Source organism: Scomber scombrus, chromosome 12 (genome assembly GCF_963691925.1).
Source record: "Scomber scombrus chromosome 12, fScoSco1.1, whole genome shotgun sequence".
NCBI lineage: Eukaryota > Metazoa > Chordata > Actinopteri > Scombriformes > Scombridae > Scomber > Scomber scombrus.
Genome location: NC_084981.1, coordinates 17,010,449 through 17,026,499, shown reverse-complemented (window position 1 = coordinate 17,026,499; position 16,051 = coordinate 17,010,449). Strand labels below are relative to the sequence as shown.

Sequence of the window (16,051 nt, the reverse complement as noted above, 5' to 3'; positions counted from 1 at the left end):
AAGATTGTCAATTCTGAGAAAATAACCATAATGATGTAAAATTATGTCATCAGGGTTATCTCAACTTGGGGCCTATAGTTTAAAATATGTTTGCATTTCCTAAACAGTCTAATTAAAACATGCAATGAGTAGCATTATGGGAAATGTAGGATTCAGTGTTTTTGGAAATTGAAAAATATTAGGAACTAAAAGACAGGTCATCTCTGCCTCTGCTGATTCCGTTTTAACCATTTAAATAAAATCAATCTCAATGGAGTCATCTACCTTTAGGGAAGTGCAATAATAAATCACTGCAGAACTCTTTTACAAAATAGCATTCCATTTGAAATAGCAAGAGTCTTCTCTCCCAACTACTGTGTGTGTGTAGATACAAGGGAAACTCAATAGCAAGATACAACATGAGTGTTTCTTTCTACAAGATTGTGTTCAGATCCATGTGTTAATTTGGCCCTTCCTCTTATTCCTGAACCATTTCGGTGAATGCTTCCCATCCATATAGTCTTAAGAACTGTTAGTTTAGAGTTAAGATGCCAATCATGAGTATTTACATCCTCGGTCCCAGTTCATTCGAGGATGTTTTTTGCCCTCTCTTTTTCCACTAATTTTCTGACATCTCTCTACTCTAACTATCTAATAACAGCATCAAATCCCCCAAATATTACAGAATAATGTTTTAGCTTATCAACAAATGATAAAATTCAAGCAAAGCCCAAACTTGGTATCTTATCGTAATTATATTAGAGCAGATGTTACAATCCTTTGGATATTTAACTGTTCGATATCTGTAAGGTAAAACTGTTTTGCTAGCTCAAGCTAGCTACTCACAGGAAAAAACACTTTTGTCAGATTTTTACAACATGTGTAAATAATGGAGGAAAAACATAATTCTACCAGTGATCAAACTTAGTGCATTTAAAACTTTATGTGCAGGAAATAGTTACAATAACTTGTCAATAACTTGGCATTTGCCAGTACTTCATCATAGCCCTGGTAATTGAGTAAAAGTTTTAATGTGTCCTAATTCCAGTGAACACATCTGTGCTGTGGAAAAAACAACAACCTCTTAACCCTTTCAAAATTGTACTCAGAGCAGTCGCCTTATCGGTGGCTTTTATAAATCAGTGAAGAACTCCCACTACAGAACTCAGCAGGTTCTCAAAACCACAAAATCATAGTTTCTCTATATAGTATATGCGATTTAATGAGCAAACAGCCCTCATTATTTTGATGTTGCATTGATTTGGCATGAAGAAGTGATGCTCCTGACTCCTAGTACAATCATAGATTTTATGAATCTGTGACAAAATCAAAGCTTTTAAACTCAGAGTTCAAACGCATTAGATTCTCCATGCTGATGAAGCACTTTGGTTCAGTGAGCCAAATTTCATAGCTAATGAGCTTGTATGAGAAGTTCTTATTTGAGCTTAATGTATGAGGATCATCGACCCCGAGGAATCAGGCCAATAGTTTAATAAAGAGGTTTGCTCCTTACCCCTCCAGGGTTGCCATCGGAGGCTGTGACAATCAGATGGTACTGATCAGTGGTCTCTCTATCCAGAGGCATTCCCAGAAGAAGAAGGCCAATCCTGTAGAGAGAGGAGTCAGAGAGGACACTTGTATTATTTTACACACAAACATTTAGATAGTGCAACTCATTTGAATTAACACAACCACCTCACCATAAAATAACTATGTAGGACTTTGTTATGAATGTTCCTGCAGTTCTTTTTTGTATCATATAAAGAAAGAGTATTAATTTACAGAGGTTTCTTCAATACTTTTCAATAATTCATCAAAGATGATGATGCTGGAGAAGGCTGCATTTCAGAGCTCATTTACTTCCAGATTTGACAGATTTATAAAACATGGTCACTGATAGAAGCAGATGAGATAAGGGCAAAAAGCAGGCTGGCTCTTAAATACTTCCACACTGTCTTTCTTTTTTTCTAGCCCACCTCTTGCTCCCAAAGCACATGGACTACAGACAGAAAGCAAAACTAAATCATGCCAAAATGGATGAATTTGGATTGGAAGATAGAGTGACAGGCAAAATATTAATATTCAAATCAAACAAGAAAGTAAAATACTGCATCTGGCCATCTGTAAAAGAGACTGTGGTGAAAAAAGTGGGAGGAAAAATTGTATGAAATTAAATGTGAAGTGCAGAATTAGGAGGAAAAAAATGATTACAGATCAAGCATGAATACAGTCAAAACATTCATCCTTTCCAAACTCCTTTTTCTGGCAAACATCCTTCCTCCAGCAAATAAAATGATAACTAAAATAAATACTGTGTCAACAACTAGGGAAGTTACCAACATGAGAGCTATTATATAAAAGCAACCAAAACTGTTGGGTTGGGTGCTATAGAGTTTTGTTAAAAATGTTTCTGCCGCCATTTCCAGAAATGGTCTCTGGATTGGTGATCTCTACATGTGGAGAAAGAGGAGATGGAGAGCCAGACATGGTCCAGAGTATAAACTAATATATGGAGATTTTTGATATTGAATATGGTGGGTTAATTAAATATAAAAACTGGTAACACTGGCTCTGAGGTGATAACAAATTAAGAAACATAAACATCTCTCAGGGAGCATTAGAGATGTTCTGTGATGTCCTGATAGAGCTGTCATTTTGTGGAGTTGTTATGTAACAACAAACGAATGTCCTGTGATTCATTGTAATGAAGATGAAACACAAAACCAACTCCTGACTGACTGTTACAGATCTCAGTCTTTGATTGATTTTTGATCAGTTTTTGTAATTGGTGCAGAGTGCATACATAAAGGACAGAGACAGACACATAAAGTGAAAACTAGACAATAAACCACAAAAAACCTAAAAACAAATTAATAACAACAACAAAAATAAAACTAGCCAGTTACTGTTGCTAGGTTCAGTTGTGTGTGTGTGTGTGTGTGTGTGTGTGTGTGTGTGTGTGTGTGTGTGTGTGTGCGTGTGTGTGTGTGCCTCACCAAAAAAACAACTATTTAATCTAAACTATAACTGTCATGAATGGTCTGCTGGAAGAAAATATGCCTTCCAAACAAAAATAACTGTTCCAACTGACCATCAGTAACTTTTGTGTTAAACTGTGGAAAAATAGATATGCCATGGTCATCAAACAGACTATGATTGACAGTGACATTGTCATTAAACACATGCCCGCTGATCTCAGAAGGAGGAGATCTTTGGATAAAAATCAACACATGCTGGAACTTTGATCTAAGGGACCTCAATGAGGCGTTTCCAGGCTGACCTGAATAATCACTGAACACTCTGCACTTTATTCATTCGTTATATCTATTCCTTGTATTTGTGATTGGTGTCTTATGTGTTTTTGTTTTTGTAAATTGTGAACCTGTTGAAAATGAATAACCTTTTTTAAAAGAGAAAAAAAAACAAGATGCATGTCTTCCTTCCAATGACTGCAGCAGACACCACAGCCCTCCCGCTCATTCACAAGGTATAATTTGGCTCTCTGGCATTCCAAACACAAAGTGTGGATGTATTCCCAAGCAGAACGTTGAATTATCTTTGTTTGCACACACAGGCACACAAGACATGTGGGTGCAAGTGCGGACACACACAGACGCAGCATGCACAAAACAATTTCACCGCCGCACTCAGGAGAGGTTCTGCCAGGACCGCAAACAGAAGGAAAGATGAATGCATCTGAACGCACTGCTAGATTAATGCCCGTCGCAATTCCCTGCTGCCCCCCCCCCTGCTCTTTCACATTTCTAATTTAAAGCTCCCTTGGACAAACAGCCCAAGCAGAACCTGACCGCTACTTCTTCACAACCTCTCCGGCCCATATTGTCAAACCCTAGGGTGTCATCTTAAAATCTCACAGGAAATTACTAAAATGTTGATTAACATTGTCTGTTGATTTAATCACTTGCTTTAAGTTATGGTGAGCACATTGCTTTGTTTCCACTGCATCTGATGATTGGTTCAAGAAGGCAAACACAGCTTTCTAAAAACACCATAAAAATGAAACGCTCCATCCTTCACTGGCTGCTGTTCTCATGTTTAACTATACTTCAGCACAAGGGTAGAAAAAAGCCCTCTCTGTGCTCAATGAAGCTGAAGGTACAGGAAGCATTGGATGGGAATATGATAATTAGGACATATAGTGATAATTACTGTGATAATGATGATTATCTTAACGATGATTATGACAAAGATTAGAATGATTAATGCCACTTGGTAAGGCTTGGGAGTTCAGCTGCAGTGCTGAACTCCACTTGAGAGGTTCATAGCGTCCTGCCTCCTCTCTGAAGCCACCACAAGTGAAAATATGTTGTCAGGTGGACACCACCTTGTTAACAACATTGTCTAGAGTAACAAAGGTGCAGGTAATGGACTATTCATCCTGATCACACAAACAGCTCCTTTTTGCTCCGATCACGTCTCAATTTGGTAAATTGGACTTGATATACAGAATGTTAGTTGCAGCTGGCATGGATGTTTTACCTGAGGATATGTCTGGCTTTTATTTAAATCACACATATTTACTTAATTTTAACTTTAACCACACTTACATCAAAGACGTGTTGACTTCAGGCTTTAAAGAAAAAGGAGTCTTAAATAGAAAAACTCTCACTAAAGATAAGATGAACTTTACTGTTTCTACAAAAGAACATTTAATCATGACATCTTTGTGACATGGATTTGTACTTGTACTGTATCATATGAAACACTAGTTTTGAGTGTATTTATTTAGAACTGACTCTGCCCAACGGCTCAGTGTTTGTTTGTTTCATGCAGTAAAAAAGTGTATCCTCTTCTGAACCCTTTTTCAATTGAGTTTCAATTTCACTTTGAGGGAAAACAATAGCTGCCAACTGCAACATAGTGCCAGAATGAGGCACTGGAAAAGCTGAAGCATCAAAGTTGGCACAGCCACCAGGTTAGGTTTTTATGACTTTGAGATGCTACGGTAAAGAGAAAAAAAACAACAATTTTGGCTTAAAAGGTGATGGTGTCATCAATAACAAAAAAAGAAAAAAAGAAAAAGCATCAAGAACTGATTTTGGTATTTGAGAATTTATGTATCTATATTTGAGATTTAAGATATATTGGCCTCTATTCAAGTTTATCAGGATCCCCTAAACTACTCTTTTAAATAATTTGGATCAATATATACAATATGCACTGAGCATGATATTTCACAGTTGAAATTGACTCTCTCTTGTGGACTTAACTATGCAGAGGAGCCGTTTCTAAATTACCTAAATCAAATCTTTGGCATTTCTCTACTGACATTTATTTTTATTTATAGTGTCAGCCGAAGCTAATATATCCGTGAAAAGCTAGTATCAGCCAATATATTGGTCTGGAAGATTTATGATGAGGGCTCAAGTTAAAAGAAAGGTTCACTGACCTTCAGTAAATCCTGCCATATATATATTTGTACTTTATTATATCTTGGAACTTTTAATTTTTTGTCCATACGTATTTTTGTTCCAAACCAACACTGGTCATACAATTCATAGTTACTGTAAAAATATGTCAGATGTCTTAACAGATCATGAGTCCCTACAGACCCGAGACATCACTAGAAAAACTTGAAACTTGCTTATGATGTATTAAACTGTGATCCTGCTTCTGCCACTTAGTATGTCATTAGTGAATGCTCTCTGTATAGCAGCTGGTGCTTGACAAAGAAACTGATTCAGTGGTGTGTCCTGCTCGCTAACATAATGATGAGTGAATCTGAAGCATTTCCACCTCCCTCAGGGGAACCTGCCCCATTTAGAGGGAGTTATAGACTAGAGAGCTCATTATTCATAATAGCTGGATTGAACCAGTCCCATATGTAGTCTGAATCTGAATATGCAGCGATGCAAAATCTCTTCACTGAATCACATTGGTGTTCTGAAGGGTGGAAAAAAGAGACTGTAAAGAAAGTCTCTGTATATTGCGCACTCATCAAGCATACCCACTAATCATTGCTATGTCAGCACCTGCTTGAAGTTATTATACTGCTAGGTTGCTGAGAGCCTGTGATGTGATTGACAATTTCTGTCATATTTGGTTTAAGAGATCAGAGTTGCAACAGCAGCAGCATTGTCCCGTTATTGTGGTATCAGTGTGAATACTGATACTGTTACTAGCATGATACTGTAAAGTATCCCTACATAAACCAAACAAGTTTAATATAGTGGAGCAGTTTATGAATAAACAAAAGGCAAGGATACAGTGTGTCAATGCAGCTTGTCCTTGCATAGCTGGAAGACTAAGGATGCAGACAAAAGGCTTTAATCAATTAGAGAGAAACGTGTCTGGCAGGGTTCTGCATTTTCATTCTCCCCACGTCTCTTCCCTCCATATTTATACCTTATTTAAGCGATGGTAAAAAGCACTGACCACTTTAATATTTGATGTCCTTTCCTTGCTGCCTACTGGTGGTTAAGTGAAGTTGTTTTTTTTTCAAATGCTGATGTTGATTTTGAGTGATAGAGTAAGCCGACATGGTGATGTGAGTTCCTTTTCCTCCCAAGAAATATTTTGGGCTTCATGCCCTGCCCTCTCTTCTTTCTACATAGTTATGCTGGGATACATGTCAGCTTTACTTGTCAATTTCTGGTAGCTGTTTATATAGCAGGCTACAGCGATATATTAACAGTATATGAAAGCAAATTACCCTTTTCCCCTCATCATACAATAAGGTAATATATATTAGATCTTGGAAATTGCAACCAGTGGGAAAACAATATGATGTATTTATCTACACAGTAACAGTTAATAAAGCATTAAAAATAGAGTTTGAAGCATCTTAGTTAGTCATTTTTTTTCTCCATAGTGTTATTTTCGGGTCATCGGGTCTGTCTAATGCGTACATCCAGCATCTTTTACATTTCTGTCAATCATGAAAGAGGAATTCCTCCTCTATGGCTTTTCCTGAGGCTTCCTCTTCCATTTCCATTGAAAGGTTTTTGGGGGGTTATTTGAATTGATGGATGTAAATTTTTGCAGAAATTGTAAAGCCCTTTGAAGCAAATTTGTGATTTGTGATTTTGGGCTTTACAAATAAAACTGACTTGAAAAGAACACAGATATAAATAACCACCCAAGGCAGCCAGTGAGTATAAATAAGTAAATAGTGTGTTTTTGGTCCACTGGGATTCTTGATGGTTTCAATAGTACCAGTGTTCCTAAAACAAAGTCAAATATTGTCTGATAAACCAGCCAGAATCAATAATTGACAAGTCAGCATTTACTATCAACCCTCTCCTTCCCTTCCCACCATCATCACTTGCTCTGGCAGTCTGTATCATCAGACGGAGGCTAATGTTGATATTAATATCTTGCCTGTTTTTGTTTTGAAGGGCCTCTACCATGATTAACATGGCGAAGGAAAAAAACAATGCCTCAACATATTATTATCATTTGTCCAAATGTAGCACTTGGGAAGTCATGATAAGTCACCAACTCGAAGATCTTACAGCCAAGTTGTATTTGTTACTCTTAGATCATACCATCAATGGAGCTTTGTGATAATCCAGCCACTACACAACCCAAAAACCACAATAACCTCTAAAATGATATCTGTGTTTGAAGAGTGCCCTTGCAGAAATATAATAATCTGCCAAGGGCTGTTTAGTTGCTGCAATCTAACAAAATGAATTTTGTGAGCATCCACCCATTTTCCATACCCTTTCATCCTGTCCAGCATGAAGTGGATGAGAGGTGGGAGATACCACATACCGACGACAAACACATTCACATCAAGAGCCAATATAAGAGGAAATCAGAAAAGCTGTAGGAAACCAATGGAAACTCTGGTGAGCAAAATGCTGCTGACTAATGATTTAATAGCCTGTCCATCTTTTCATCCATCCATCCATCTATCTATGCAGCCATTCTTTCATTTCAAATAAGTTGTGGTAGGAGCCTTCTGGGGTCTGTCTGTACTTAATAAATATCTGGACTTACGTTTCAGAGAGGTTGAAGACCTTCTGGGAATCCCCACTCATGATGCTGTATGTGATTGGGTCGTTTTCTCTGTCTGTGGCCTGAGGGCAAATAAGCATGGGCTTGAAGGTCATATGGTTTTATTAAAGTTTATTATTTGGATTTTTTTTTTTTAATTTTAAGCTCACAAAGTGTACTATAATTTTTTTGTGACAGTTATCCAATAAATTAAACCCTTTAACATTTACAAATCTATTTATATTTGTCCACGTTATTTTTTTAACTTTCTACACCATTTGTACAGTTTTAAAGTCAACCAGATCACTGACTTTAAAAGCATGGAAGTTAATAAATAGTGCATTGGTTGGTTCATAATAATCAGTTTGGTGTACAACTGTTATACAGCCATGACTGAAAATACCCTTGTACCTTTTTAAAAAATAACTTCTTTTTTTTTAATATGGCACCCTCCTGTCAGTTTAAGTTAAATCCAATCCAATCCACTTTATTTATATAGCACGATTTTAACAAACACAAGGTTTCCAAAGTGCTGCACAACAAGATAAAACAAATAAAAAGACACAAAGTACACAATAGAAAGATACAAGCAATAACAAATAATAAAGAAATAAAAGAAAATAAAAGAAAATAAATAAAATGCACTGCCCGCACAAGATAAACATATGCATGTATACACATAAAATCAACAATCTACATGGTGTCAAAAGCCAAAGAAAAGAGGTGGGTTTTAAGAAGGGTTTTAAAATGAGACAGTGAGGAGGCCTGTCTAATGTGCAGTGGCAATTCATTCCAAAGTTTTGGAGCTGCAACGACAAACGCTCGATTCCCCTCTGAGCTTCAGGAGCAGCTGGTCAGCTGACCTGAGAGATCGGCTGGGAGTGTAGGGGTGCAGCAGCTCAGAGAGGTAAGGTGGGGCAAGGCCATTCAAGGCTTTAAAAGCAAATAAAAAGACAGCCAGTGGAGTGAAGCTAAAATAGGTGAAATGTGCTCATACATCATTGCTTGTGCCAGTTAAAAGATGTGCAGCAGCATTTTGTACCAGTTGAAGACGAGCAATGGAGGACCCACTAACCCCCATATAAAGTGCATTACAGTAATCCAGCAGAGTGGTCACAAAGGCGTGGATTACTGTCTCTGAAGGACTGGTTTAATTTTTGCCAGCTGCCTTAACTGGAAAAAGCTGGACTTCACCACAGCTTTAATCTGGCTGTCAAATTTAAGGTCTGCGTCCACTTTTACCCCCAGATTGTTCACAATTGGCTTGCAATACCAGATCAACTAGGGGGGGTCACAGAAGTGCCACCAAAGACCATGCCTTCTGTCTTTTTTAATTAAAATTCAGAAAATTTAAAGACATCCAAGCTTTAAGGTCGTGTAAACACTTTAGCAGTGGGTTAACAGAGTAGGAATCAGACTTTTTGAGGGGGACATAGATCTGGCTGTCATCCGCATAGCAGTGAAAAGAAATGCCATGATTCCTGAGAATGGAACCGAGTGGGAGTAGATAGAGAGAAAATAAAAGAGGGCCAAGCACAGAGCCCTGTGGGACCCCACATGAGAGAGGAGCAGTGGAGGACACGGAGTCATCAAGGCTGACACAGAAAGTCCGATGTGACAGGTAGGACCTGAACCATTCAAGAGCTGTGTCACTGATGCCCACCCACTGCTCCAAACAAGCAATCAGGATTTCATGGTCCACTGTATCAAATGCTGCAGTCAAATCTAAAAGCACGAGGACAGCACAGTGACCAGAGTCAGTAGCTAAAAAGATATCATTAAAAACTCTTAAAAGTGCTGATTCTGTGCAATGTTTTAAAACCGGATTGGAAAATCTCAAGAATATTTTGTTCATTTAAAAAGTCCATGAGCAGAGAATAAACAATCTTCTCTAAGATTTTAGAAAAGAAAGGCAGAAGTGTATGGTATCTATCATTCTTCAATTCACATTGACTATTACTCATTGAATATTTCACATTGAATGTAACTGAAATTTTGCTTTTGATTTACAACTTAATACAACATATTATTTAACATGATAAAACAAATAAAAATGGTATGGCCAAAAAGTTTAAGCTCTTTCCACAGATGTTTGATGAGATTCAGATCAGGACTCACAGCAGTCCACTTCAAAATGGCCCAATGTTTTCTTCTCATCCACTCTTCAGTGCTTTTTGATTTATGTTTAGGATTATTATCCTGCTGGAAGACCCATGACCTATGACTAAGACACTGGGCTGTTTGTTTTACTGTATGTTTTACTCCAAAATGCCTGGATAGTCTTCTGGTTTCATTGTGTCCTGAACAGATTCGAGGCACTCAGTGCCTGAGGCAGCACAGCAACCCAAAACATCACTAAAGCCCAATTTCCACTGGGTCCGTCAGCGGCACGTTACAGCTGCGCCGCGGTCACCGGAGCTGATAGGTAACACTATAATCAATGAGAGTATTTCCACAGGGAGCATGTCAGCAACGTCTCAGCAACGTCCCAGCAGCGGCTCTCCGCGCCGCAGCGCTATCAATCCGCAGCATTTCTATTTTTCACGGACACGTTTCTAACTCGCGACAAGCTCAACAGAGCAGATTGCACCAGACAGGAAGTCAGACACAGAATCGGCATAATAAAACTTTCGTCCCCTTTCAAAATAAAACACAATGTGCAGATCACAACCTCACATCCACATTACGTCATAACCGGTGGCCCCAGGTCAGCTGTCAATCGATCACAGGGTCTCGTTTCACGTCCGAGAAGCAAAGTAACCTGTTGTTTCTTGTTGTTGACTTTATACACCCAGTTCGCGGGATCTCGCGGTCTCGCGATTATCGCGTGATCTCGCGGGAATACTGCTGGCTCGCAAGGCACCGCTCCGCTGCTGTAATGCTCCCGGTGTGAGTTGACGCTGGGCAGAGGACGGAGCTAAACTGTGGCGCAGCTGTAAGGTGCCGCTGACGGACCCGGTGGAAATCCAGGGTAAGCCTCATCCATGTTTCAAGGTCAGTATGGTGTTCTTTTCTTTGAAGCCTTAACTTTTTTTGCTGTAAATATAGGGTTGGTGTGATGAAGTTCTAATTTTGTTTCATCTGTTCAGAGCACATTGTCCCAGAAGGACAAGGATTTTGGCAAAGTTCAGTCTTTTTTTTTTTGGGTCCCCCTCTTAGAAGTGGGGTCTTCCTGGATCTTCTACCGTGGAGCCCATTTTCAGTCAGACAGCAATGGATGATGCCACTTGAAACTATTGTACTTGAACTTGACGATCAGCTTGGATTTGTATTAAAGTTTTCCTTGCTTCTTTCTTAACCATTCAAGCAATCCTTCTGTTCAATCTCCGGCCAATTTTCCTCTTGCGACCACGTCCAGAGATGTTGGCTACAGTTCCCTGGGTCTTAAACTTCTTAATAATATTGACAGCAGTGCTCACAGAAACACCAAACTCTTTGGAGATGGTCTTGTAACATTTACGTTGACTGCAGTGGGCTATTTCTAGTGTCTTCAGACCACTTTGGTATTCCTTGTTTTCCATGTTCAATATGGTGCACACAGTGGCACAAAACAGCAGAATATAAGATTGAAAACCCATGTGATATTAGTGTTACTAAAAATCAATTATTTCTTACAATTTCTAAAGTGTACCAATACTTTTGTCCAGGCTATTTTCGAATATCTTTGTAGAATAAGCACAAATTTAGCTTTTTTCACAACTTTTTTGTTTTGTTCAACTACAAAGCAAACATGCATTGATAATAAAATTTCAACACTGATCAGTTTGAGTGGTGCATTATTTTAATAAAAGTACCATACATTTCAGCCAAATATTGTAGTTGTCCTCCTTAGTATGAAAATTGGAATTTTGTTTGTTTTATTTGTATTTATTCCACACTGTAAGTAATGTATGGAAATATAAGAGAACGATACAGTAGAAATAGTGAGTACTTGTTCAAGATATAATAATGTCTGAATGAATGTGGGCATTTTAACATGATTCATGTGTGGTTTCCAACAGAGTTTAGGATTGTTTATCACTCCTAAGAATTAGTTCTCAAAAATACATACACATACATTTTTAATATCACTGATAATGATTTTAATAGTAGGACTGAATTTACAATTACAAAACACAATGAGTTTTAAATTTAATGATAATTTATTCTTGTCAAATCATTTCAAGTTTTCATTTCTCTTTAAATTACTCCCAAAAGTTGTTTCATGTTTTTTTCAACATATATTGATATCATCTGCAAATAATACAAACTTTAATAATTAAGACACCTAAATGTGCTAAAATGTTCATCAAGATAAAAACGGTGGCATCATAATGAATGCCTTATTAAATTCCACATTTTCTTGACTGACCTGCAGATTGAGCAGAATAGCTCCTATCCTCATAGCCTCGCTGACTTCCAGGCTGTAGGTGAAGAGAGGGAAACGTGGGGGGCTCTGATTGTTGGGCGGCAAAACTTCAATATAGACAGTAGTGATGGAGCTCCTGGCAGAAGGAAAAGCACACATCAGCCCACTGACTACATCACTCTCTCTTTGACAACCTGTTCAGCCATACTGATGTGCCTTGCCTACAGGATAGTGAAAAAGGTTCGTAATAAACAATATATTCCCACATTCCCTTGTGTGGAGTTATGATGAGTGAAAGGAAACACATTCAAAAGGTTTTGGTTGAGTTTCGGTTGTCTGGTTCACAATGGTCTAATGTATGTTTTCTTATACATTTATAAGTTTAAGCTCTTTATTCACGATTTGTTAATGTGTATAAAATCAGATGCATAATTTCACATTAGCGTGCATGAAAATGGAACTGACTGCATTAATTATTTATTCATATTGTCATATTGAGGTAACTTGTTTTGAATGCCTGTAAACATACACACACACACACACAAATATAGACAGTTGTGTAACATAATTATCACTTTGCTTTACACACTGTGTCATCAAGTTGACCTGTAACCTTCTAGATTTTAATCCTGGGCTGTTTAATAGAGTCTTTGTCGGTTTTTGTTTTATTGGATAAAATCAAAGAGGCCACCTATCAAAGAGGCTGTGGAGAACAATTCCTTGCGCTCAGAGCTGAGATCTGAAATTATCTGATTTTGCAGCACATGAAAGCCATTCTTTGCTTTTTAATCACAAGAGAAGGAGGACACAATGTATGAAACATCTTGTAGTCTCTACAGTCTTAGATTGAACAAGACCATCTGTTGTTTGACTCAAAAATACGTGTCATAAATGTTTCTTCTCCACAATTCAGCCCACAGAGGATTTTACATGCCATTCAGAAGCTATCTTGTGAAACACCATAAGTATAAAAAAGTAATGAAGTCAACATCACATGAATTGTTATTATTAATTAAATATCATAATAAACTCTTCATTCTACCAATGCAGCAACATGTTAATGTTCAAAGAAATCCCACATAAAAGGCAGGTAGTGTAAGTGTGACTGTACCTTCTCTGAGTCTCTGGTGCATTGTCAAAGGCCTTGACAGTGAGTGCGTAAGATCGTCCCACAGTTAAAGTGACACCAGGTGCCACAGTGATACGTCCTGTGCGATTACTGATAACGAAATGTCCCTGAGCACCAGCTAGTATCTCATAGGTCACCAGACCATTCAGTCCCTCATCAGCATCAGCTGCAGTTAACTGGGAGGGAGAGAAAGAGACAGATACACATTATACAATCATACCTTCATATTTTTATATTGTAGTTGTTTAGGGGGATTTCTGCATTGCCACCAGCATCATGCCTACTGAACCAGTCAAGCATAATCGTATCTTTGAGCTTATTGTTGGTCGGGGTTGTCCATCTATACAAAGGTCCCAGGAAGGCTTTCAAACATCAGAATTAATGCAATACACCAGCAGATATTAACATTATCTACATGGACAATGTTCAACATTGTTTAGTCAGCAATATTCCAGTGTCAACACATGAGATTGCCATGAGGGAAATGGTTAAATTGTTGACAGCTTCAGTCCAGGCTGTGTGTGGATTGTATGGCCGGGTGGACAGCAAGCTGGGCCTGCTGCATCTAGGACTGACAATAGAGGCAAATTCTAACTTTATCCCAGCAGAGCTGGACCAGTTGTCAAACCCAGGCAGGTTGACAGCAAATGCAAGCCCATGCCAGACACCAACTAAGGGGGCACTCACACTAGGACTGGTTGGCTTGAACCACACCGGAGCACGATTTTCCCCCCTTCCCACTCCCCCCCTGGCCTGCGCTCACACTGTATATAACAATTTACATTTAAATTCTAATTTTTTATGAGCAAGACAAAATGAGCACGTTGACATATCTACCGCACAGCCAATTTATATATTGAGTGTATTGTCTTCACTTGCTGTCTTGTTGTTGTTTTGCTTTTATCTTGAACTGCGATGGAAATAAGCCTTTGGACTTCATTGCATGTTCATCCTTGGTGATTTTTAGTGTATATAATGACTGTAGTGCAGTGTTATATGTGTTTTTAAATCATAAAATGAATGAATTCATTGATTAATTCAAAAAGGGTTGTTACTTACTTTTAACTACCTAAAAGACCTAAACTTTATTTTGGTCACCCATTATCATCTATTGGATACATGTATAGACAAATAGATGGCATCTAGCTGTAAGTATACATGCTGCAGACACTGCAATCTGCCAGACTGTTTCTACATGTTGTAATTTCCTCACTCCTAGCACTCCTAGTGATTGCAGCTTGGTGAGATTAATGATCAATAAAGTTTGGATGAGATGAAATTAATTACATGCTACCTTTTAAATGAGATGGATTACAAAACTGAGGAAAGACAGCTGCCAAATAATAAGCATATATTACATACTTTAATGCAAGCTACCCAGACATCCAGGGTGGGTTGAGTCAAGGGCAAGTGGACATCTAACTACTTCAACACTTTTCACCTCTCATTCAAAGGGCTCCTTCAGTTCTAACTGAAAGGTGAGGAGTCCCACGTATGTAACCTCAGTGGTGGTGGTGTCAAGTTCATTGATTCCACTGGGGATAAGTGGTGTGCACCACTTATTCCCCACCTATAATGCTGTCCTTTCACTCCTTCCTAGGAGAATTAACAACCATTCACATTTGGCCTCATGTGACAACTCCAATGATTGTCATTTGCACTTGGCCTCAGGTGACTCCAACGACTCAACAGCTGTCGTTACAACAGTCAGGAGCACTAATGAACCAAGTGGTATCAATGACCTTGATAAGAACCCCACAGAGGATAAACTGGATGACAGGCAAAATGTCTTCATGTAGCTACGACCAAGTCCAGTTTCCCTTGATTCAACCCTCATTGGATACCCATGACCTGGATGAATAAGAATCTTCAAAGACAAGCTACCCAGACCTCCTTTTTCATGCTCCTGACGTTAGAGTAAAAGCTGTAGCATCAAATAAGCAGCAGCATCCTCAGGGGTCCTGGGGTTTTCATAAACAGCTTTTAAAAATCAGTTAAGTGGTCATACCAGACACTCTGTGACCCCTGGCCTCATTTCAGGGAGGGCAAAACGGCTGGTTTTTAAGACAGATTAAACTTGACCTTTTCAGCATCTGACATTTTTTTGGAAAGGCTGTGCTGAGAGGACAGATCAACTGAAAAACGAAAGATCATGGTGCGACTACCAAATGGGAAACAACAAAATGATGGAACTCCCCACATTAATAGATATAGCAGAATGGGTTTATGGATTTACATTTTGAAGACTGAGCATGAATACATACATGCCTGAGCATGTATTCACACACGTTCTATAGTTGTGCATGGATGCGTGTTTTTTGCTGGCATTAGTATATTTGCTGTACATGTGCATGCAGGACAGAAAAAATAAAGCCATGACCTTTAAACCCAGTGTACTAAGGAAGTGTACAAGTAAATAAAGTCCATAATCCATCAAATTAATTAAAACAGAATGAGATAAAGAAAACGAAATCCTGTGTTTAAACACTTCTTTTTATGCAAATGTAAAGATCGATAAATGGTCATCTTTAATGCCCACCAAAATTAATTCACTACAGTCATGAAAGCAGCTGATCTAATCTGTAAAAGGTTTCCTAGGCCTGTGCACTGAAGATGGAGAGAAACATTCTCTC

General features: G+C 38.4%; 1 protein-coding gene across 1 annotated transcript in view; it reads right to left on the bottom strand.

The window, feature by feature from the left end:
* LOC133992184 (protocadherin-15-like) overlaps positions 1-16,051 on the bottom strand; it is a 149,116-nt gene that overhangs the window by 75,039 nt on the left and 58,026 nt on the right. The window contains exons 14-17 of the mRNA XM_062430890.1: positions 13,401-13,594; positions 12,293-12,425; positions 7,945-8,024; positions 1,493-1,586 (exon numbers count right to left, since the gene is read on the bottom strand). Coding sequence (XP_062286874.1) covers positions 1,493-1,586; positions 7,945-8,024; positions 12,293-12,425; positions 13,401-13,594 — 501 coding nt within the window. The remainder of the gene's footprint in view (positions 1-1,492; positions 1,587-7,944; positions 8,025-12,292; positions 12,426-13,400; positions 13,595-16,051) is intronic.